This window comes from Sceloporus undulatus, chromosome 6 (genome assembly GCF_019175285.1).
Source record: "Sceloporus undulatus isolate JIND9_A2432 ecotype Alabama chromosome 6, SceUnd_v1.1, whole genome shotgun sequence".
Lineage (NCBI taxonomy): Eukaryota > Metazoa > Chordata > Lepidosauria > Squamata > Phrynosomatidae > Sceloporus > Sceloporus undulatus.
In genome coordinates this window covers 123,595,390-123,621,342 of record NC_056527.1, presented here as the reverse complement: position 1 = coordinate 123,621,342, position 25,953 = coordinate 123,595,390, and the positions used below count along the sequence as shown (strand labels likewise).

The window sequence follows — 25,953 nt, the reverse complement described above, 5'->3', positions numbered from 1 at the left end:
AGATAGATAGATAGATAGATAGATAGATAGATAGATAGATAGATAGATAGATGGATGGATGGATGGAAAGGCAGCCCTTCAATTCACCTGGCCCCAAGCCATTTAGGGCTTTAAAGGTTAATACCAGCACTTTAAATTCACCCCAGAAACAGACTGGAAGTCAGAGCAGATGGCAAAGCAGGAATTTATAACTTCCTGGACCCAGCTGGACTAGTCTACCCTCACCATTAATGTAATAAGCCAAGACACGCAAGGGTCAAGAATACAAGCGGTCGGCTGGGCTTGGCCAAGTACCATTGTCCACATCCTCAGTAACTACAAATCATCCAACAAAACTGGGCCAGATGGTGCTTGGGTCACCTTCACTAACAGAACTGTATTAATTGTGGAGTTAAAACTGAGACAGATGTGTGCAGTGTTACCTTCAAGTGTCTCACTTGTTCACTGTAGGTGAACGTCCAAACTTAGATCTCTCTGAGACAGAATTCAACAAGCCTGTTGCCACTTAGAAAATCTCCGCTGGATGACCCTGCAGTGCATCTACAAAGCAGAAATAATGCACTTTGGCACCACTTTAAACTGCCATAGCTTCATCCTGGGATTTGAAGTTCGGTGAGGCCCCAGCACTCTTTGATGGAGAAGGCTGAATGCCTTGTGAGGCTACAGATCCCAGGATTAAAATGGACCATCAAAACTGCATTATTTTCATGGGGTAAATGCCTGAGAAGATGCAAATGGGTGGAAAATAACTTTTTCTTTGCTTCCATCGCCATCACAGAATTGGATCAATAATGTGCTCCCCTTGTGTGCCGTTGCACCTAGCAAAAGTCTTTATCTACCTCTAATCCTGCAATCTTGTTCTTAGGTCAGGTGTATACCAAGGTGGTGCCTTAGTGCTCTCCATAGTGTGAAGAGCATTAAAGAACATTGGACTTGTTCATAATAGAAAAGGCCAAACTTTCCTGCAGATGGACTGAATGAACAAGCCGATACGTAATGAAATGCTGCCTCCACAGTTGCTCAAAAAGTGAAAGGAAAATATACAGATAAACAGAAGCTACGTCGGCTACATTTCCGAGGAAGGAACTGGCAAAACCACCTCTGAGTATTCGTTGCCTAAGAAAACCCTAGGAAATTCATGGGGTTGCCATAAGTCAACAGGCACAGACTTCAAAGCACATACACACATACATTACTAATTTTGCCATGTTTGCAAAACACACATACACCGAAAGCACATAACAGTACTAGGTTGTTTTTACCCTGAGCTCGGCTGTTTTATGGTCTATGGCTGGCCGGCTGGCTTTTTATAGGAAGGTTTTTAAGGGTAATCACTGTAACTACAAGGGCTGGTTTGTATTTGTTTTCTGTCTGGGATAGTGACCTATGATTTACATCTAAATAAGTGTCCTTTCAGACATCTGTTGGGGAACTAACACAGCCACACAAAAGCATCAAAAGAAGCTCCTTGGGGGGACAGAGAGGAGACAGTTTTTACGATCCAGAAAGTCACAAAACTTGAACCGAAGAAGAGAGGCCACTAGACCTGCAAAAGGATGGAAACGCTCCAACGGCTCCCTTGCATGTTGCAGGGAAATCTCACATCCTGCATCTCGAAGGCAGGGCAGATCTACTCCAATTCAATGAGTGGCAATTTACTTGTCAGCCCTGGAAAATATAGTAAAAGCAACAACGAGGCGACACCTCTCATTTGCTTTGCGAAAACCACACTTTGGGCAGTTGTACAACAGGTAAAGCATTGGCTTTCTCCTCCATGCATTCGGCCCTCTTGGATACCTGCCAATTTTGGGCAGAAAGATGCCCTCCATCCTGAGGCTTTCGAAAAAGAGCAGCTGGGGGCGATCACAAAAGGCAAGGGGCTCAATCCTCTTTGTTTTCCTCCCTGGGTAATTCCTTCCAACCTCTCCATCTGGCTGTGCAAAGTGCGGATTGGTCGGCCTTTGTGGCGAACCCATTTTAGACCCACTTCCCAGGTTCACCCTTTGGAAGTTTCCCCCATGGGAGCGAATGGCTTCCATTCTTTCCTAAAACATCAAGGGCTGCTCTTGGGTGCATCCCAGTTTGGAAAGGTTGAAACGCACCCTTGACCCAGGAGACCCTAGCAGTCGTGTGCATTGCAGACATGTTGTTTTTAATGGACAAATGTGGGTCGGTTGGTTTTTGCAATACACATTGCCTGACACCCTCCGCCAGGCAGAACAGCAAGTATTTCTTTCCCCGGCCTCTAATACATTTTGGACGAGACCTACGTGCCTAACCCAAGAAATGTTCCTAAGAGGAAAAGACTCCAAACTGAAGTTGTCTGCCCAGCTGAAAAGTCATCTATGGGCCGCTTCAGATACAGGAATGATGAACAGCAGTCACATTTTACACTTGGAAATGAATGTACACACTCAGACGGGGCTCACAGCAATTTCGCCTACAAGCAATGATTTCACACAAGTCTCTCTCTCTTCTTTCTTTAATTTTTCAAACAGGTCAAATTTCAGCATTAAAGGGAGATTAAAGCGCATTTAAAGCATCCCGCAAATAAAGAGAAAATGGTGAGTAATTGCCCAGATGATTATCACATGCAATTGCGCAAATGAAGTGATATCTGAAATGCATTGTCGCTGAAATCCGGAAAGTAAAAAGATGTGTGTTAATGCTTCTTTGTGACCACTTTAATGGTGAGTTTTGTGTAACGTTGTGTGCAATCGTTTCATGTAATTATGCGATTTTTCTGGGATATGAACAGGATAAACTCCTGATCTTCTTCATGTGATAAACTCCTCAGAGGAAGACAAAGGCAAACTTCCCCTGAACAAATCTCGCCAAGAAAACCTCATGATAGGTTCACTTTAGAGTTGCCATAAATTGGAAATGACTTGAAGGCACACAACAACAAACAGGAAAACTACTGACATTTCTATAGAGTGCATGCAGGATGACAAATGATACATGTAGCTTGGGTAGAAGGCACACTGTCATTCATACCTGGTTCTTTTTTGGATGCATACCCAAATGTCCAAACTGACCTGCCTTGAACATTAACTGGTTCTATCCCTAGCCAAGAAAAGCCAATTATTTCAAATGCTGATTGCTATAAGGGAAACCCAGTTAGGAAAGCAATTGCTTCTCACCTCTCCCACCTGGCTCTTCAGAGGGTCTAATGGCTGGCCCTTGCGGCAAGCAAAAAGCCACTCTCTGTTCATAATATTATAAAGAAAAAAGAGACTAATGGGGCCAAGGATCAGCTTTTTTAAAAATTAAATTGGTAAACACACTAGATAAACTCTTAGGAAGGGCTAACCTTCCAATTGGGCTCAACCGTTTCCAACTTTGGAGTCCTGTTTCTATAACCCTGGGAAAGCTATCTTCCATCCACCTCATCTTTGGGAGTTGCACCAAGCCTATGGTACTAATATGTGGTATGTATGTGATGGACTTTCTGATATATATTTTTATGACTATGGAAAAGTAATAATAAGAATACAATAAAATCTGACCATTTTACAGAATGGAAAGCAAGCAGAAAAGCCCAGGAGTTGCCATAGCTGGGCATGATTCCCAGACGTATCAAGCCCCCCGTTTATTCCGCACTGCAAAGTGGATGTGCTTAGAGAAAATATCTTTCTGCCAGCTGCTCATTGGGGGGAAATACTAATAATGACAATAACAAGGCAAGCATAGAACCAGGAGATCAGCAGTTTCGACTTACTTCCCAAAGTCGTTAAATATGTGAGGAATGTCCCTCGCTCGCTCTCCCCCTCATGGCTCATGCCAGCCCAGCTGCTCCATATATAACAAAGCACGCTGCTGGCTGTAAAGAATAAATAAATGGAACTGCGGAGGGGATGAATGTGCCAAGTTCAGACAAAAGAACAGAGGCTCCACTTCAAGAGGAGCTGGCTGACCTGGAGCCCAAACATGAAGGAAGGACTGGACAGCTATGTAGTAACCAAGTTCTTTCATTTATTTATCTTTAACTGCAAATACTGCAAATATAACATAGGCGCCTCCTAATACTGCCACAACATTGAGGCTTCAGTTGATCTTCCAGTATCGCACTACACTGTTGTGTCTATGAGCATCATGTGCCTTTGAGTCAGTTGTGATTTATGGTGGCCCTAAGGCAAACAGATCATGGGGTTTTCTTGGCATGTTTTGTTCAGAGGAAGGTTGCCATTGCCTTCCCCTGAGGCTGAAAGTGTGTGACTTACCCAAGGTCACCTAGTGGGTTTCCATGACCGGATTCAAACCCTGGTTGCATTGAAACCCCTGCACCACGCTGAATTTGTGGTATGGTGATCCAGAGTTTGGACAAGTTATCATTTGGGGCTATAGCTCCCAGAATCCCCCAGCCAGTTAGAAGATTCTGGGAGCTTTAATGCTGCAATCTGTCATGTAAAATAGATCACTCAATATACTTCCTTCTACTAACAGGTGTTGCGGTCGCAGGATAAGACTGCAGCCATTTCATATAAAACAGCAAATGCATGATAAGACACAGCTGTAAGGGTCATCATGGAGAGTTAGTTTGCTGAAAATAAGGTGGAAGGGGCTATTTTCTGCAGCTCATCCCATCTGCTGAGCTTGTTTTCCATGCATACTTCCTGCATTATGAACTCAGCAGATGTGGAATGCAAAGCCACAGAATGAATGGGCATCGGAGGGTGTGTCGGCACCAGTTGCTAAATCTTACTCAGGCCTCCATAAATCAGCTCCCTGACTGCCATAGCAAAGCCCCATGGATACAACAGGATTAAAAAATAAAATCCCCCTCCCATCTCAGTACATATGGGAAGGGGTTCAATTAACCGCCTGCTCCGAAGGATTCCTGTTGTGTTACTCCAAAGTTCCTCCAGCCTTGCTGTGTTAGATATAGAGAATTTTTCCTGTCCAGGGAAATTGCTTACTCCACTGAGATTTGGAGCAGCAACTCACACTTCTTGGAAGGAGTTAGTGGAGACCAGAAATCATGGTCAATAAAGAAGCCAAGTCATTATTTGTGGGATCCCTGACTGTTTGCACTTCAATTTACCACAAGCACCCAAAGCCTTGTCTTTGAATATGTATGACCTCTGGATTTGTTTGCTTCAAAATTAAGATGCTGCTTTTCCAACAAGTTGCCACAAAACGTCTGCGCATAGGGCCCTAGCATAGTGGTTTAAGAGTTGGACTATGACTTTGGAGATCAATGTTTGAGTCCCAGCTCGGCCATAAAACCCACTGGGTGACCATGTGCAAGTCACACACTCTCGGCATTAGGGGAAGGCAATGGCAAGCCTCCTCTGAACAAATCATGCCAAGAAAACCACATGATAGGTCACCTTAGAATCACCATAAATCAGAATTGACTTGAAGACACACAGCAACAAAAGTAAGAGAACTAAACCAAGAACCCTCTGCCAGAGTCACAGTCCATTGTGCCAATGCAGTGCACTTTGGCTGTGCAGCTGCTTTGAGAAAAGACAGGCAAAGCCACTTCTGCCTTTCTGGTGTTGAGCAGACTGAGAGCTCCTTTTCTTCAATGCCTGGTTTCCAGGTGGGTCCTCAGAGCCAAGGTGTTCTGGGAAAACTGCCCTGGAAAATCACCTGAGGCAGGGCATTCTGGCAAGGCTGCCTTGTAAAACTGTTATGTCCAGGTGATTTTCCAAGACAGCCCTTCCAAAAAAGCCTTGCTCCAGGGGTCTGCCCAGATGCCAGATATTGGAGAAACAGGCTGCTCAGCGTTGGCATCCTTCTTTTCTTGTTTGTGTGCCACCAAGTCGCCTGTTTGACTTATGGCGATTCCATGTATTTCATAGGGTTTTCTTAGGCAAGGAATACTTCAGAGGTGGTTTTGCCAGTTCCTTCCGCAGCTAGACTATAGCCTACAGTACCTGGTATTCCTTGGTGGTCTCTCATCCATGTTTAGGTCTTTTCTTGACAATGACAACAATGGCTTTTGTCTGCCTTCCCTTGTAGTCATGGCACTTTCTCTCTTGATGTTACCACCGCAACACCTCCGCCAGGTGCATTGAGCACTAACAAGATTCCAGCTAAAGTCTGGAGATGATATCAGGTTATTCAAGACAGTTAAAATCCAATTAGACCCTCTCATGCCAAAGCCAAAATCTTCTTGGCAAGAGTTGTTCAGAGTTGGCCTCCTCTGAGGCTGAGAGTGTGTGATATGCCCAAGGTCACCCAGTGAGTTTCATGGCTGAACATGGAATCGAACCCTGGTCTCCAGGGTCATAGTCCAATGCTCAAACCACTATGTCATGCTGGCTCCATACTTGGCATAGATGTCCATTTAAATTTTAACAAAGGAGCCTGGACTAACAATGCACGGTAAGCAGTTTAAATCCACAAACTATGTAGATCACTATTCTATATGCTGCAAAAGAAGAAAGTAATGCAGATCCAGGAGAGTAACAACTTGTCAGATGAAACCAACTCTTCTGCAGCTGCCCTGCTAAGGTTACGATCCTCCGAATTCACTGTGTAATAGCAGGGTGAAAATTTCCAAATTTGTTTTGGGTATTGGAAAGGGAAGAGGAGGAGGAACGAAACTGTCTATTAAAGGTCTCTTGGACAGCAGCACAGTCAGAGATTCCATGGACCGCTGTGGCCAGTTACCTAGCAGCCGTCTCACTAGCTGGTGAAGGGTTGTGTTTTTTCCCTTCTCCTTCCTCTGCTGGATGCATGATCTCTCCAGTGTTTGCACAAGCAGGCTCCAGTTCTTGGGATGTTTGCCTGGCAGCAGCTTTGGCTGTGTGAAGAGACTCTGAGAATAGCAACAAGGCACAGACGCTCAAATGCAAAAATATGGGAAGACGCTCTTTACTCTTGCAGTGAGATACTGGAACATACATTCATGGCCTTCACTCAGTTGGGGATCAGAGGCACTTGCTGGGATGGCTAGTGCAGCAAAGAAACTCAAACCTTCTTGGCATGAATCAATATGCCTACACTTTAAATCTCACCTTAGCCCTAGGTAAGCCCTTTCTCAGCCTTAGTGCCCCTGTTGTTGTTGTTGTTGTTGTTGTTGTTGTTGTTGTTGTTGTTGTATGACTTCAAGTCATTTCTGACTTATGGCGACCCTATCATGGGCTTTCCTTTTCAAATTTCTTTAGAGGGAGTCTGAGGCTGAGAAAGTGTGACTTGCCCAATGTGACCCAGTAGGTTTACATGGCCAAGCCAAGATTCGAACCCTGGTATCTAGATCTGTAGTCCAATGCTCAAAGCATGGGCACATATTTATAAACAACTCATAACATCCTCTTTCCAGTCCTCAAAAGAGTTCTTGGGTAACCTGCAATAACTGGAGCCTCACCACAATCACACAATTACATGAAAACAAAGGCTAGAAAAACCTCCAAACAGATCCATCCGTAGCTCTCAAGATTAAAACCCACTAAAAGCCTTCTGGAACAAGGATGACTGCACTACTTACCTAAGAGATGTAAAAGAAGGGACTGATCACAGCTCTATGCTTTACTGATATTAGGGAACTAGAGAATTTATTTCTGTCTGCAATTTAAAGAGAATAAACCCAATTCTCTGCTTCCTGGACTTACACACCGATCAGATCGCAGCTTTTTGTTGGACTGCGCAGCAAATGTTGCAGTTTGGAGTTCAGCTCTCCGTTCAAAAAATGCCACCCAAAATTTGTTTGATTTTAAAAATGCATTCAAGATTGTGTCTTTTTCTGTGGAGTGAATACAAAATGCTTAATCTATAGAAAAGTGCAGATAAAATACATATTATACGCTCAAAAAATGTTACAGCTGACGTGTGACTGTATGTGTGTTTTAACTGCAGAAAACCAGATGGATCAGACCATGGTTTTAAAATGGCCCAGTGAGAAAACAGATTGATCTGTTCATCACTAGATGAGACATGTGTGAAGAACTTTGAATCTTCTAAATGTCATTGTATCTCTGTTTTCTATGTATGGTAGTAAAAGCTGGACAGTGAAGAAAGCCGATAGGAAGAGAATCAACTCATTTGAAACCTAGAAGAGAGTTCTGCAAAAGAGAAAGAAATGGGTCTAAGAGTAAATCAAACTTGAAGATGATTCAACTGAGATTGTTTTACTTTGGACATATCATGAGAAGACAGGACTCATTAGAAAAGACAATAATACTACAGGTGGATAGATTTAATGAAAGATTTCAGGGCTCTGAGTTTGCAAAACCTGGGCAGGGTTGCTGATAGCAAGGTGACTTGGAAGTCTCTCATTCATAAGGTTACCATAAGTCAAAGTCAACTTGAAGTCAATTGACAACAAACTGCCTCTAGCGGTCTGAAAGGCGTTTGTTCTCTCTCATTATACAGGAATTAAGAGACCTGATTAAACCCAAAGGGTTAGGTTTTAAACAAAGACTTGGAAGTACACAAAGTTAATGGTGCTGCTACAGGATGCCGCAACAGCCAGCAGTACAAACAAGATTCAAAACACAAATGGACTGTTTTGGTGGAGGATGGGTCCATTTGGGTTTGGCTGTGATGAGCCGCACGCAACCCCTTATTAAGAGGACGCTCTCGACTCTGCCAGAATTTGAGCATGAACAACTGGGCAAGGGACTGTTCGTATCAAGGAGAAGTGTTTGTTCCTGTAAGTGTAAACACATCGCATTTACGTAATGAACAACTAGAGAGCGTTAAGGACAAACATGAGCCATTTTCAAATCCTGCACAATTGGCAATACATCTGAAAGCTGCGCAATGAGTTGGCCAGATGGCAACCTCTGGATCATTCCTTAATTGCTCCATGGCTTCCTTTCATGCATCCGGTATTGAATGATGCTGGAAACGGGAGGCTGGGTCGGATGAGCCAATGGCCCAAAGCAGCAAGGAGTTATTTCACTGAGCAGTAACCCAAGGAGAGGTTGAAACAATAAGGAATAATAGAGTCCTATCCTGTTACATATTGGAATATGAACACAAGCCCACACCCTGGAAACATCCTATCAGTATGACCCTGAGAACCACAGAAGAAAAGATGCTATCTATATAGGGCCCATGTTTCCCATTGCTATGTGAAAGCCAACATTTAGGAGGCCAATTTAGGGCCAATGCCCTATTTGCCTTGTATAGGTTGCTGGGATTCCACAGCAAGGAGGTCAAAGCCAAATTCCCTGGCTCTTCTGGTTTCTCAGGGCTATATCCAACTCTGTCGCTTCAGGAAAAGGCATGGCAATGTCAACACACGGCCCTATTTCTTAGCATGCCTCACAGTTAGTTGCATTGTTGGTGCAACCAATATACATACAATGGAGCAACCAGTTCAGATGAGAAGAGTCACTTTTTCAACAGATGAACATGGAATTGCTTATGCGTGTTTCTTTGGGAGGGATCGATTCCATATTTAGGACCCTAGATCCCTGTTAAACCCTGCATATGGAACTGTTCCAGGAATAAGCAATTGGATAATTAACGTAAGCACCATCTTTATGCATTCACAGAACCACTTCTGAAAATTACCGCTTATTGTTACATGAGGCACAGCCTCCAGCTGCCGGTTCTTTAATGGAGTTGGATTCTGATGCGCTACACAATTTCCATTTTGACTCATCACTACTTAAAATTTACAGCCAAAGGATTTACAACGGCAACATCTACAGTCCTGTTTCACTTGTGATTCTAACCAAGGAGTAGCCAGGCACAGCTCCACTGTATCTGGGCCCCAGCATTTTCTGAGAGCCACTCCGTCCATGTTCCAACTACTACTGCTTTGGCCTCTGAGGGAGGAAAACAGCCAGGAAACTGAACTCAGTTCCACTCCACCACCCCCTTTTCCTTGTGCATTGTGTCTCTTTTAGATTAAATTAACTAATTGTAAACCACTACGGGAACATTTGTGGTCGACGGGCAGGGTATAAATACTATGAATAAATAAATAAGGTGAGTCTGTGTGAAAAGCTGGAAGGGCATTTGGGGAGTAGATGTGCAAACTCTGAGTTATAGCCATGTTTGCAGGCGCCACCATAACTCTTTGGTTCCCTCCTCCTCCAGCTTGTATGGATAATAACAGACTCCATAAGACCAGATGTCCTGCAGATCATCACCAATGTTGACTCTCTGCTGGAGAAGATTACATGGAGCGTGTGAGGAAATGGCCAAATATCCCCACAAGAAGTGGCAGGTGTTCAGTTTAAGAAGTGTTATGGAAGAAATTCCCATCCTTCGAACTCTGGACAATCCACTGCTGTGTCAATACAGGGCTTCCTTCTCATTTGGCAGCAGATGGAGCTGATGGTCAAGCAGAAACATGATACCAGCTCTGCAAACCAACACAAATTTGACTTGCATTATGTTGCAGCGTGTTGACAAGCCCGAAGATACATGAGCAAGCGAATGCCATTCCGGCATGAAGAATTAATCCCATTTGTTCAGGCATCATTTCCGTTCCCGGACGATAGGCTTTTTGCACTGTTAAGTTGACTTTCTGCCATCGCTTCATGAATAGTACCTTCATTTTTGTAAGCAGCTTGTTTATGACCCCAGTCTCACATTTCAGCCAGAAAGATTGGAGCAGCTTATAATGGGTTCCCAAGCACTCTCCATACAAGCTCTCATTGACCATGGTTAAGATCTGTTTATTGTTAAGCGTTGCCTGTCAACTTATGATGACCCCATGAATTTATAGCGTTTTCTTAGGCAAGGGATCCTCAGAGGTGGTTTTGCCAGTTCCTTCCTCTAAAATACAACCTACAGCACCTGATATTCATTGCCAGTCTCCTCTAAACCACATTCAATTTGTACTGTGCTATGATCTGCATTTGAAGTTATCATTTGTGTACAAATGATGCCGCTATCCAAACTGCTCACCAAATCACAATACACTTTCCACATCCAATGGAAACAGGCTAATGGCAAAATGGCCAATCTTCGCATCACATTCCAGGGTTTCAGTTGTATGCAATCTATAGCCACACGCATGGTGGAATATTTATGTTGTAATGGTTTATTCATGTCCACAAACATAACATTATGCTGCTCATGGAATGATATCTTGGTAAAGAGAGGTGGACCCTAGATAAGCCCATCCAAACACAGACATCTCCAGGTCAACACATTCGCTACATTCCTCCTTTTTTATAGCCATGTTCATCTGCAGTCTAGATTGTACCTCTTGCGTTGTGCATTGAGATAGATTCTATGTAAAGCCAGTCCATGGCTTTGCAATAATATAGAATTAGCCTACAAGATAAAGGGTTAAGAAATAGGGTTGAAGGCCATAACTTCTCACATGGGTCTGTTCGATCTCTAAGGTTTGCAGAGGAGCCACACATCTCTTTATTCCACCATCTTCACAGACATGGTTGGTGGGAACATTGGAGAAGACGTTCTTCATGGCTGGTCCCACACTTGTGAACATCTTCTCTAGGGAAGCTATCACAGCTCCTTCTCTATTGCCTTTTCAGTGACAGGTTAAGCATTTCTTTACCAGCAAACCTTTGGGAACTGATTTGTTACAAGAGAAGGGCTTCATATGGTGCTGAACTGGTTCTATATATATTTTTTCCAAACTAAGATTTTAATTAAGTTTAACTCTGTTGTTGTTGTTGGATACAGTGGGCCCTTGGCATTTGCTGGGGTTTGGTCCAGGACTCCGCATTGATACCAAAATCAGTGGACACTCAAGTCCCATTATATACAAGCAAAATGATGTCCTTTACTTTATATAAAATGGCAAAATCAAGGTTTACATTTAGGAATTTTAAAAAAAAATCCCCCCAAAATGGTTGAAGCCAAGGATGCAGAATCCATGGATATGGAGAGCCGACTGTGCTGTTTTAATCACAATTTGCATTTCTTTAACAACAATATATGTTTTTAATTGTAACCTTCTGCCTTTTTGCAAGCTACTTTGAGAAAGGCCGGATACTAATAAAGCCATGGATGAATGGGAGATGGCTTTTAAAAATGAGCCTGAGTTGCCTCCAATTTATGGAAACCTTAAAGTGAACCTATCATGGAGTTTCCTTAACAAGATTGGTTCAGACTGAGTTTGCCATTGCTTTCTTAAGAGAGTGTGACTTGCCCAAGGTTGCCCTGTGGGTTCCCATACAACGAGCATCTTTTCCCGTCTCTAATGCATCTCCATTTTAAACCTGCAAATATCTAAAACACGTAATGCAGAGCACTACCACTGTGTAAAACCCTTTAAAATGTGGATATAAATTTTAAATGATCCAGGCCTGAAACACATTACTGTATTCCACTTCAGTTTGGAGAAGTGAAAGTTGTTGGGAAAGTGGGATGGCTGCTCAGCTGACGTTTGCTTCTGGACAAACTGTTTTGCCATGTCTTCATATAGGTCCAATATCCCTGCAATGTCTGTTTGGCCAAAGTTCAATGTGGGATACAATAAGTCTAACTACATATCATTGGGAAGCCAAGGCTTTTTCTGCTCTCTTCCAAACTACTTTCTGCCTGAAGCCGTAATGTATGCATGCTATTTTCTTTTGAAGAAATGTGTTCTTAAAAGTAATGGAAGAGCCATAGCTAACAGCTTATCTTTATATAAAGATGGATGGATGGACGGACAGACAGATACATCGATCGATCTATAGAGATCATTGTACAATAGAGATACAGAGATGAGATGTGACACTCCTATATTAAAAAAGCGGCACATAGAGCCAGTGTGGCATAGTGGTATGAGCATTGCATTATGACTCTGGAGACCAGGGTTCAAATCCCATCTTAGCCATGGAAACCTACTGGGTGACTTTGAGCAAGTCACATACTCTCAGCCTCAGAGGATGGCAATGGCAAGGCACTTCTGAAGAAACTGAACAAGAAAACCCCATGATAGGTTTGGCTTAGGGTTTCCATTAAGTCAGAAGAAACTTGAAGGCACCCAACATAATATATATAGAAGAGCTCACATGTTAACAGTCGTACAATGAGAAATAGGGAGGGATGTGTGGCATCATGAAACAGTGGTTGCAATTTATATATATATAAACATTTCTCATGAAAGTATACTTTGCAAAGGAAAAGGGCTGTATTATTTCAAAAGGAGAATGGGGCAGGGACAATACCAAACTCTCATTGAAAGAACTCAGATTTCATTTGTGACTTCAAGCCAACTATGGAAACACATTTTAGCCAGCGGGCAAAACTGACAGGGCACTTGCTAAAAGAGTGATTAGGAAAGAATGATAAATTATTGGCAAGGTTTATTTGGATTCTCTCTGTCTCCCTGGCCAACTTTGAACATATTTTAAATTAGACTTCTCTCCAAGCAGGTCATCTTAGTCAATTTCAACACAGGGGTTCCGAAAGAGTAAGTATAGACTGTTGTTTTTCTAAAGAAGGGTGGTTCAAAAATTGAGAAATACAGCCCAGAACTTGCCAAATAACTCTGAGAAATCATCTAGCATTGTCAAAACCATTATAGAGATATGAAAACCCGGCCTCAAAACGGACTTGGCTCCAGAATTCCAACGAAACTGGGCACAACTTTAGTGCAAGCGAGTGCAAAGTTTAATTTGATTTCAGCAGCTGGCTATACTTGCACTCGGAACATCTGGCAATTGGTTTAGCTGCCAATGGAAATAAGTCTTTACAAAGTCCAAAATGCACAGCTTTAGAAAAGGGCCCTGTTCAAACCGAATGCTATGCACACAAACCACAAAAAGGAAAGATAGATAGAAAGCAAAAGGAAAGCAGAAATTCAGAGATGACCCAAAAAGTTAACCATCATTGTTCTGAGCTGAACTGCTTAAACATCTTCTCAATCCTTCTCTTCTGTATCTGGAAAGAAGAGCATTTTTTACTGCCTGGTTCTAGAGAAATCAATGCGCTGGCTAATTTCCTTTGTGGTTCACAAACATGACACATTTGAGTACAGCCTTGCATTTTTCTATAGAATTACACTTATACTTTTGGAAGCAAGAATGGCAAATCTCTGTTCTGCAAGCCATATACAGGCCTGGGGTGGAAGAATATATGGCCTTTTTGGCATAGCCAAAAGCATGTCCCCCATTTTGGCATGATTTGGATGGCATACGACCCAAACCCTGGTTCTGGTGTGGGCAGTCCGGATGAAGCCTCAGTTGGTACCAATGGAGACTGTTTGAAAGCCTGGTTGCAGTAGAAGAGGGACTCTCTCTCTTTGTATATACTGCACATGCATAAATGAGTGTACATTCGTGAGCATGTGATAATAAATGGGTTCTGGGCAATGTGACAAAAGCTGCATGCCAGCACTGGAGAAGCTCCTGACACTTTGAGAGTTGGCCCATCCTCTGCTGCTGGCATGGTGCTTTGCCCAGAACTTGGTTTGGCCCTTAGATCATAGATGTTTTCAATTCCATTTTTAAAGGATAGTGCTGGAAAAACAGTCACAAAAGGAGTAAAAAATTTAAAAGCCCAAGCAGCCTCAAGAATGTGCTTCACAAGATCATCCACTAATGTATAAAGACAAATTCTACTTGCAGATCAGGAGCATCAACTATATAGGAGAAGCACCTGCAGAATGCAAAATATACATAAGGAACTTCACATTCTTGTGCTAATGCTAAAGCTATAAGAAGAGTAGTTGAACTATCACAGGCATGTTGCGTGCCTTCAGGTCGTTTCCGACTTAGGGCGACCCTAAGGTGAACCTATAATGGGGTTTTCTTGGCAAGATTTGTTCAGAGGAGGTTTGCCGTTGCCTTTTCATGAGGCTGAGAGCATGTGACATGCCTAAGTCAACCAGTGGGTTTCATGGGAAGCAAACCCTGGTCTCCAGAGTCATAGTCCAATACTCAAAGCACTATACCACACTGGCTGTCTATGACAGAGCAAATGCATAAAGTACAATACACAGCCTTGATCTCCAGGTTTTAAAGGATGTGTTGTTGTTGTTTATAGTTTGTACAGACAATAATAGAACTATATGATGCAACTCACTCTGACATTCCACTGTTTCTATAGTGATCAGCCCCAGAATCTGCAGCGCTTTCTTATTATCAGATCCTACTACAAAGTGATCCCTCCTCTCCCTTCTCGTGCACACAATCCTGTTTTGGAAGTCGCTTTGACCCCTTTCTTCTTCTGCAGCAAACGGAGGAGACAGCCAGATACATATGGCATTGCAAACCCAACGTCACCAACTGATCCCGAAGCCGAGAAAAGCATGAAGTGGCAGAGGAGCCAAGCTGTGTATTTATATGCAACATATCTGTCTGAAAGCTCTGGTGCCACAACAAACTAGAAATCCCAGGATTCCACAGCATTGAGCCATGGAAGCTAAAGTGGTGTCAAACTGCTTTATTTTTGCAGGGTTGACTTACATTGGAAACGATCAGAGGACACAGAGCAAAAATACTTGGAAAAGACCACTTCCCAGCAGTTTGTGATTTGAATCTTGAAGCTGTTGAGGAGGTGCCTCTTTCTAACAAATAGCACGCAATGCAGTGGAAACCTTCTTGTATAATGCGCAGGACCTATGCAAGAACAATTCTGTGCATTTGCACAGATACCCTTCCTCCAAACAGGTCAGATCTATTCACATACACTCCCACTCAACCTGCTGTGTTTTCACAAAGCCCCAAGTGCATTAAGCATTGCTGCAGTTGTTCCCAGATGTTGCCTCCTGGAATGGCTGCTTCCAATTTGTGCCTCTGCTAACAACTCCAATTCCTTGCAAAGGCCTGGAGCATGCTTTGGGCAGACGCACACATGGCACATGCCCAAGCTTTCAGTTTGGCATGGGAGTGTACTGTATTACTGGAAGGATCCCTGGAAAAGGCAGGTAATAATACTTAGGCCACTCAAATGCACCATTTACGAATGACACCTCACCTCTCTCCCCAACTTGAATTCTTTTCCTCGGCTCTTCAGAGCAGAGTGGATTATTTCTTGTCTCAGCTCCACAAGTGGAGAAAGGAAGAAGAAGCCCCAGGGAATGCTTATTCTTACCACACCTACAATCGCCTCTGGCCTCCTTGTTCTCATGCTGCAACTGTGTAAGGTCAATAAAACTCAGGAAATGCTTCTCCGCACTGCTAGCTGATTTATTCCTACTTCTAATTCCAAGTCTGTATCTCACTTCTTTGCTGAAATTACTAGGCGGACGGAAACAAGACACAGAGACGTTTGGGCTGTAATGACAGACCATGGTTTGGCCCCCAATAAACGGAGCCTCCAAAGAGCCTCTTTGGGGTTGTACAATCCTCCTTTTCCTTACTCAAGGCATCTCCCTCCCATCTTGACTGAATTGTGCTTTGCTTCAAATCAAGGAGAGATGGAAACTTGGGGCCTGCTTTCAGCTTATCTTTTTGTTGTTATGGCTACATCTGCTATAACTTTAACACACTCAGCAAAATATTGGAAAAAAGAGGAGGAGGAGGAATTTTGATGCATGCATGGAAAGAAGAGAAGGAAGGAAGGATTGCATAAAGCTGGATTGCTCATTCCCCTAGTGTCAAATCAGATTTTGGTGTTATGTCTGAACTGCCTCCTTGTATCTTTGCCACCTTTGTCCCCACTGCTCCTTAACCCAGAACATGGATGTAACTTCTTGCTGTTATTATGCGCCTTCAAGTTGACTCCAGCTTTGTTGTTGTCATGCAGCTCAAAGTCATTTCCAACTTATGGCAACCCGAAGGCGACCCTATCATAGAGGGTTCTTGGCAAGCTTGGCATGAACTACAATATCATGGATTACATGATATGAACTATGATATGGCATGAACTACAATATCATGAACTACATGATATGAACTAAGATATGACATGGCATGAATTACAATATAATGAACTACACGATATGAACCATGATATGATATGGCATGAACTACAATATCATCATCACCACTGCCTTTCTCAAAGTGATCTTCCATCAAAACCAGTTTTGATTTACACCTGGCTTCCTTTCTTTACAGTTCTCGCACAAACAAGTTCTCAGAGTCAGGTCTAACGTAGGCCAGGACCACAGAACTATTCATGTGACTATACAACCTATGTAAGCACTACAGCATGGAGCCACAAAGATAGGAAAGATTGTGATGTTGTTTCCCAATAGGAGGAAAAAATTTCTTGCAAGATTCCCTGCCCGCCACAGGTCCAGGACATCATGTTTCTTGTTTTGAAATTAATCTAATCCCCAAACAAGCACCAATAAATAATTGTATTATGTGACATTCAAAACTCATTGGTCTGCAACTAGAGAGAGAATATATACAACACAGAAATGTAAACTAAAACCCTTGTGGTCTCACAACCTACACCCACTCGGAATGATAGCTGCTTAGAGACAAAAGACAGACGTACGTCTTATCCTCAGTGTGCCCACATACAGCCACGAAAGCAAGCTTACGTATTGTAGACTGAGCCTACAATTCTGAGCACAGTTGCCTGGAAGCAAGTCCAGCATTGGACAAAGGAAGACGCACATCCGGATCTCATGGCATGTTTACTCAGAAATATACAAAACTTTCTGGAATCAACAGCTGGAGGTTTACTTAGTAAGCAGCGGCCGGGCTTGAATGGTCTTTTTGAGATGTCATAAACCCTAGTTTATTAAGATGAGAATGAGCATTGAGACTAAACATTCTTTCTTTTATCCACCTTTGCTTTGGCCAGGAATCAATGCTGGCTTAATACAGGGTTGGATCTTTGCATTAAAGTGGGTGACATAATGAAAAGTGTTGATGCCAGCCACAGATGCTGGTGAAACATCAGGAACAGACTCTTTGAGAACATGGCCACATTGCCCAAAAAACCCAGTGGTTTCACAGGTCATGGCATGATTCTCTGAACTGGGTCATAGTTTCTCCTAGAGATGCAAAGTAATTGCTTGAAACATTTTTGTTTTTAGAGCCAAATATAGAGATAACCATTAAATGAACCCAGTGCATAGTTCAGGTAGAGGAGTACAAGATCACCCCTTGACTTTAAACATGAATTTGGTAAGACAGAGGATGGCGCCATTTGGTTCCCAGCATTTGTGATGACCACTTTGCCGGTTCCTGGATCAAGTAAGATACCCAAAGCAATGGCTAAATCTGCACTGTAAAAATAATGCAGTTTGACACTGCTTTAACTGCCACGGCTCAGTGCTACAGAATCCTGGGATTTGTAGTTGTTGTGGCACCAGAGAGAAGGCTATATATATTGCAAAACTATAAATCCAAAGATTCCATAGCATGGATCCATGGCAGTTAAAATGGTCTCCAATTGCACTATTTCTGCAGTCCAGCCAATATGTGCAAAGCATAACATAATGTCATGTCCATTGCTTACCTGACAAAAGTCAGATATTCCTTTTCACAGTGGCATTTTTATAAAAGAAATATAGAAAAGCGGCCTTAAATTTAGTGCATTGGACAGACACACTTGATCAGTTTTAAGAGATTATGACCACAGCCCAACACAGGATTATGTGCGCTTAAGACCAATGAAATCAATGTGCTTAATCAGGCTTAATTCTGTGCTGGATGGAAGCCTATATGTGTAGGCCTTAACATGTTTGTATGGATTAAATTTACATTTCATTTTAAACAAAGAAAAAACATGGTTTAATTCTGGCTCCCATTTAAATCGCCAATGCTGATTATGTATGTAAATCAATTTTTAGCCATATCAGTAATACTATAATATAACACAATGTAGCATAGTGTCATTAGTATGATATTTGTCTATAGCATTTCATGTAATACATGAGCAAAGAGTAACACACACACAGTTTTCCAAACCCTGTCAATATAACAAATTGGTTCTTCTCAACTCTAAGCAACAAGGGACCATAAAACCTAAAGCCTGTCTATTCCAATATGCATTACATAGATGGATCTTTGGACTATAATATGGATTCAGCATGGCACAGTGGTTTGAGTGGGGCAAAATATGGTGGAGATAATCTTCATACTTTGGAGAGGACATTTGGGGCCAATCTGGGACCAAAAAGGCTAGGGGTCTCATGCGGTCTGTTCCCATTTCGCAAAGGTGCTTCGGGGATGGCTCCCTACAGTGGAAGGAGGTTGAACAAAGTGACCTTTGGGGTCCTTTCCAACTCTGGTTCTGGGAATCTACTACATGAAATCACATTGTTAAAAAATGATTTCAGAACATGCATGCCTAAAGGAACCACCAGTGTAGTGTAGTCATCTGAGTGCTGGACTACAACCCTGGAGCTCAGGGTTCGATTCCCCGCTTGGCCATGGAAACCCACTGGATGATCTTGGGTAAATAGAGTCACCGACTCTTAGACCCAGAAAACTCCATGTTAGGGTCACCATAAGTCGGAACCAACATGAAGGCACACAACAGTAAAACAAATACTTAAAAGAACGAAGAGCAAACAAGGCAAACCAGTGTCTGAAGGAATATATTTTATATAGGTACTGTTGGAGAGTTGGGTCTGGGTCCATCTTTCCAAAGTACAGTGTTAGACGATTCATGATGCAAGAGCCTCAGAACAAGTAGCCGAGCCTCCCATGGAGTTTGTTTTGAGCTCTTCAGCAGATTCCAGCCGCTTCCTCCACAGCGGCGCAAGTGGGTTCGTATAGGGGACCTTGCTGGGTCATCATGGCATGTGGGCTGCTATGGAAACAGCCTTGGCTCCCACCCAGGGACAGGGAGGTTTATTTGGAGAGCCACACAGTTTTGCTGACCCAAGGCAACCTCGCTTTCCTTCCCCATCCCACCCCTGCTTCCATCCAGGGAAAGGGCAAGGCTAGATTGTGGGATTTCTAATGGCAAAGCTGGCAGGACCTCAAGCTGGGTTGCAGATCTGGAGAAAACGCCTATGGCCACTGCCGCAACAGATGTGTAGGTCTGAGGCCAGCGGAAGTGGGAAGGCAGAGCTCCACAGCTGCTGTGGAAAATCGGGGCAGCCTTTGACTGTGAATGATTTATGCCCGCTGGGTAGCCCACTTCAGGCCTACCAGAAGCAGGAAAGGTCATGCCAGGCTGGTGGGCAGGAAAGAAACCTCACCCACTCCCTCAGGCCTCTGTGCAAAGGGTTTGAAGGAATGGCAGCCAGAAAGGTTTTGGGGCACAACAGCTCTTTTGTGCTGAGAATAAATTACAAAACAAAATGGTTTCAACTCTTCTGAAGAAGTGCTCTGTTACTCTGATGCTGCAAAAATCTCAGAGGGACCACTGTGGCATCTTTAAAAGATTCCTAGGCAGCATGGTGTAGCGGTTCAAGTGTTGGACTATGACTTTGGAGACCGGAATTTGATTCCCAGCTTGACTACGAAACCCACTGGATGACCCTGGGAAAGTCACAAGCTCTCAGCCTCAGAGGAAGACAATGGCAAACCTCCTCTGAACAAATCTTGCCAAGTAAACCCATGATAGGTTTTTGCCATAGGGTCACCGTAAGTCAGAAATACAACAAACATACATTGTACAAGTACAATTCCCTAGTGGTGCAGTGGTTAAATGCTGCCACTGCAGCCACAGCATTGTGAGTCCGATCCCAGGACTCCAAGGTACACTCAGCCTTCCATCCTTTTGTAGGTCAGTAAAATGAGTACCCAGGTTACTGACTTGCTGGTGGAAGTGTGCAGAGGACCATCCTGCAACAAGCTAGGCCTTCTCCACCATCATCCCCTGCCTCTACTACAGAGGCAATGGCCATGTTGGGAGGGGATGGATACAGCTGAAAGTTGTGGTTTGGAGGTGAGAAAAGATAGGTACTTTTGTCTGTATCTGCACTGTTTGATACCACTGTTATGGCTCAGTGTTATGGAATCCTAGATTTGTAGTTTATGATGGCACCAGAGCTCTCTGACAGAGAAGGCTAAATAGCTCACCAAACTACAAATCCCAAAATGCCATAGCACTGAGCCATGGCAGTAAAAGCAGGGTCAAACTTCATCAATTCTGCAGTGCAGATGCAGCCCCATCTGACCTTGTGTCCCACACTTCACCATACATTTTAAAATGAAGACCACGTCCTTTCAACATGAAATAAATGTCACAGCCCCTAAGGAAGACTGAAATCCATATCACGCACACAGACATACTCTCCAGGGTGAGGAAAATCATTCATTCCCAATGAACTTGACTGTTCTCTAAGAAGGGCAGAAGTGAAGTGAGTAGGATCTATATTAAATAACCCTGATTTTTCAGGCTTCCTCTGATTCTGTTAAGATGCCATGATTCCTCGAGAGAGAGAGAGAGAGAAATTTGCACAATTGCATATCTAGAAGTGTGAATGTATTTATGTGCAAAATACAAAGAGGAACCCTGAGTGACAGATACCTAGAAATACCTAGAGAAGTGTTTTCTCCAGGAGTCTCTAGGTCCTCTAGTACAACTCTAAGCCAACCTCCAAGTTGCACTGGAGGACCTAGATATCCCCAGAGATAACATATTACTCAAATCCGCAAATAATCAAAGCCACAAATCTGGAGGGTCGACTGTATTTCAAATTTCGACGTAGGGTTGTGAAAGCTGGATGGTGAAGAAAGCGGACAAGAAGAAAATCCTGTGAAACATAGTGATGGAGAAGAGTTTTATGAACTGCTAAAAGCATCTGTGCTGCCATAAGCCTGGATGTTTCAGGACATCACATTTATGCTATCACTTGATATCTTTACAACAATTCTGATTTTGAACCGACCTTTCAGATGTTTCCTGACCGGATGGAAACGATGAACGCTCCCAGGCAACTTCGTTTTGACTCAACGATAAAGTTATAAAAATGTGAATCTGATTTCAACTCAGTTAAGGTGACCCTTGTCCTTTAAAAAGTCTTCTTTAAAAAGCCCTGTGCCTGCGATGTCAGTTGGCAACCTGTCCTGCAATTAGGGTCACCCAGGAAAGTGCCACGTTCACACAGTTTACATAAATCATGACTCAGACCTCTGAAATAAGGAGATGAGCTTCCTAGGAATGGGATTGGAAAACCTGAAGATCGGTGCAGAACTCATATTTAGCTTCTGTTTAGCAAGACTTGGAAACAAACAATATAATGGCTTTTTATATCTCAGAACTATGAGAGCTGTAAACTTAGGAGTAGCCTGGTGAGGAGTGGAAGTTTCCTTCTTAAAGAACCCTATGTTTCTAGTATTAAATTGCGGGTTGCATAAAAAGGATTTGGATACATGTCGGATTGTATTGATGAAACAGACAACAGGCAGAATGGTATCTATATCTACTCCATCTCAACAACTGTAGACTTAACACAATAAAGCACTCTTCTGTCTAAAAGGAGAAAAATGGCAAACAGATAACCTTAAGCTCAACAATAAATCCAGCTATTTCGAAATAGCTGATGTTTTCGTTGTGTGTCTCCAAGTCATTTCTGAGTTATGGTGACCCAAGGTGACTGTATCATGGGGTTTTCTGGGGCCGAGAGAGTGTGACTCACCTAAGGTCACCCAACAGGTTTCCATGTGCGAGCGAAGAATCGAACCCAGATCTACAAAGTCTTAGTCCTATGCTCAAACCACTACACCACCCTGTCTCTATTTGGAAATAGAGTCCCAATAGTTCAAAAACAAGGATAATAAATACTGGATCAAAGAAAGCTATACTGACTAAGCCACTATGTGATGGCTTTAATGCATGGTTTCTTAAATTTTAATGGACATTACCCTATCTTTTTCACTCTTGTACTGTATATAAACCACAGTTACCTGCTCCAGCTGCTTTCTAGGACAAACATTATTAAGTGGCATATTACAGCTATAAAGGAACTATTTCATGAATGCACCCAACGCTCCCACTGCCCCCAACTTTGGAAAGGCAAAGAACTCTAGAAGGGCATAGAGCCAGATGTCATGTGAAATTTAGCAGGGATTAAAACACAGAGCTGTAAATCGGAGTGTACATGTCCCCTACAGATGTGTTCCTCAGCTAAGTGGGACGACTTTCATTTCCACTAAAAGAAGGAGGGAAACTGCAAGGTCCGGCAGGGACTTCGCATGAGTTAGGAAGAGCACCTTTGAGTAAACTAGCCTACTGTCAATGCAGTCCGAAGAGGGCAAAGGCAAAGGCCAAGGCTGGGTAGCATTTGTCACAAAACGTTCTTGGAGTTCTGTTCTGGCAATGAGGGTTTGGCTAGTGAGAGAACCAGAGAGCCAAACTGTCATGTGGTCAATGAAAATGTCAATCAAATGGGCTGTGTAATGACAATTTTTTAAAACAGTGTAACCTCTGGATCAATAGAAGATTGATTGATTGACTGACTTGGGACTTCTTTGCTTTAATGACTCTGTTTCACTCTAGAGCATCCTTGGGACAGTGGCTCTGCATTGCCCATTCTCTACTCAATGTGCATTCACAACCAACAGCCACAAAACTGAGCACTACTACCACTGCTGTCCAACCATGCAACCCCATCCTCCCCACATTCTTCTCTCTTTGGCTGTTTGTCCGAATGAAGGGGGGCGGAAAGCAAGGAGGAGGATGCGAAACATGAAAGCCTTTCAGCCTATTCTTGCCCCATCAGCCGCCAAGCTGGGACTGTCAAAAGTCAATGAGAGTTTCCCCCATTGATTGTATTGGGAGGAGGGTTAAAATACAATGCTCAGCAGAGTTCAAGTTCAATGGAATTACAACCCTTTGGGATGGGAAAGGAGACCTAGGCCCTTTCTTGAGAGAAGTCCAGAGGGTTCATCAGTTTATTGGCTGAGATATTTGACAAAGTCTGTATTACCCCTAGGCAGGATCTTGTACCTTTCCAAGGTCCAATAATAATAATAACAACAACAACAACCTCAAGAAACTTGCCTCTTTGACAGTTGTGATGGTGGCGGCGTACCTACAAGTCATTTCCAACTTGCGGTGACAAACCTATCGTGGCATTTTCTGGGCAAGATCTGCTACAAGGGGTTTGCCATTGCTTTCCCCTGAGGCTGAGAGAGGGCCATCCAGGGGGTCAGTGTGGGGTAGTGGTTTGAGCGTTGGGCTAGGACTCTGGAGACCTGGGTTCAAATCCCTACTCAAGCATTAAAAAAACCCATTGGGTGATCTTGGGCAAGCCATACTTTCTCTGCCTTGGAGGATGGCAATGGCAAAAACCCTTCTGAAGAGACCTTTAGGGTTGCCTTAGGGTCACCGTAAGTCACAAATGACTTGGAGACACACAACCACAACTCGCCCCACACTTCATCCACTACATCACACTGGTCCTCTCCTTTGACAGCTAACCCTTATGTCAACTGTCTGTTTGGAAGGAAGTTTTGGAAAGAGGAGGAGGAGGAAAAGGCAAAGAGGGTCCATCTGAAGTCCTATGGCCTTTCCGGACGCCTCTGTCTATTTCCTTGCCATCATCCTCAGCGGAGCATCTGTTTACTTCCCTGGGATCCACAAACACCCCCCTCCTTTGGGCCCCCAAATACATTCAAGGCCTCCATCCCTTGCCATCGTCGCACAAAGGACTCCTGTCACACAAGTCATTGTTAGGGGACTGAGAAAGAGATGGGAAGAAACAGACATTCAGGGGGCAGATGGAAAACAGCTTCATGTCCTGCATCGAAGAGGTGCATATATGTGTGTGTGTGTGTGTGTGTGTGTGTGTGTGTAGAGAAAACTGGCAAACCCTTCCTTCCAAAGCCCCAGAGTTTCTTCTCTGGATCTGAACTTTCAAAGTCCAAGTTTTGCATCAGAGGAGGAGAGAAAAGGGTTTGGAGGGAGGTGGGATTTGTGTTGGTATGATCTTGTTTTTGGAGACAAGGGAGACTTCTCTTGCCTTTTGTCTGGCAGCCTTGCCTTGCCTTGCCAGCTAAGCAGCCCGCCTGACCCAAGTTCAACCCAGCCTCCCCCCCAGTCTAGCCTTTTCCTCTCCTTCTTCCCCTCAGCAGTGACTTTCTCTAGAGACACAAAAGGCCTTCCAGGAATGCCCCCCTCCTCCTCCTCCTCCTGGTGCCAGCCTTGGCATGGAGAGGTGGGCACAGGGGCAGCCAGGGGGAGGCCATCTGCCAGAGACCCCCAGAGAAAGCCAAGAGAGACTCACCAGCCTTGCAGGGGTCCTTGTAGTCCAGGGGCTCGGGCTCTTCCTCCTCTTCCAGGACGTAGCTGTAGTCGCTGAGATCCATGCCTTGTCCCAGGAGCAGCAAGGCAGAGAAGCAGCCCAGGAGGAGCCCCCCTCGGGAGGCAGGCATGCTGGCAGGTCCTGGGCAATGCTGCTCCACGCAAGATCCACGGAAGGGAAGGGGAGGGAGGGAGGGGAGGGGAAGGGACGGGAAGGAAGGAAGGAAGGAAAGGAAAGGGGGGAGAAGAAAAGAAAAGAAGGAAAAACACCCACAGGAGAGGGGGAGAGGGAGGGGAGGGGAGGGGGAAAAGAGAGGAATGGAAAGAGGTGGGAGGGTTCCCCCCCTTACTCCTCTCTCTCTCTCTCTCTCTCTCTCCCTCCCTCCCTCCCTCTCTTCTTCTTTTCCCCTTCTTTTTCTTTCCCCCCTTTTCCTCCCCCTCCTCTTCTTCCTCCTCCTCCTCTTCTTCTTCTTTGGCTCGTAGGGAAATGAGATCTGGCGGAGGCGGGTTCAAGCCCCAGAGCTCAGCCCCCTCCAAGCTGGATCCCAGGAGGAGAGCCCGGGGAGGGAAGGAGTGGGGAGGGATGGCAAGAGAGAGAGAGAAAGAGAGAGAAGGAAAGAGAGAGAGAGAGAGATCGAAGATAGATAGATAGATAGATAGATAGATAGATAGATAGATAGATAGATAGATAGATGATAGAGACAGACAGACAGAAGTGAGGAGGATTGGCAAAAGAAAGAAGGGAGAAGAAGGGGGAGAGAGAGAGAATAGATAGATAGACAGAAGTGAGGAGGATTGGCAAAAGAAAGAAGGGAGAGAGAGAGAGAGAGAGTCAGAAGTGGGGGGCTGGCAAGAGAAAGGAGAGAGGGATGACAGATAGATAGATAGATAGATAGATAGATAGATAGATAGATAGATAGATAGATAGGGGGCCAAGTGGAGAGGGCTAGCAAAAGAAAGGAGAGATGGATGGATGGATGGATGGATGGATGGATGGATGGATGGATGGATAGATAGATAGATAGATAG

At 43.8% G+C, this 25,953-nt stretch overlaps 1 protein-coding gene across 2 annotated transcripts in view; it reads right to left on the bottom strand.

Annotated features, from left to right (window-relative positions):
* Positions 1-25,150, bottom strand: part of BMP1 (bone morphogenetic protein 1) — a 94,054-nt gene extending 68,904 nt beyond the window's left edge. The window contains exon 1 of one of the 2 annotated variants that reach the window (XM_042473328.1): positions 24,908-25,150. In XM_042473328.1, coding sequence (XP_042329262.1) covers positions 24,908-25,055 — 148 coding nt within the window. In that variant the 5' untranslated portion in view covers positions 25,056-25,150. The remainder of the gene's footprint in view (positions 1-24,907) is intronic. The other variant, XM_042473327.1, reaches the window with a different exon arrangement.
* Positions 25,151-25,953: the final 803 nt, after the last annotated feature.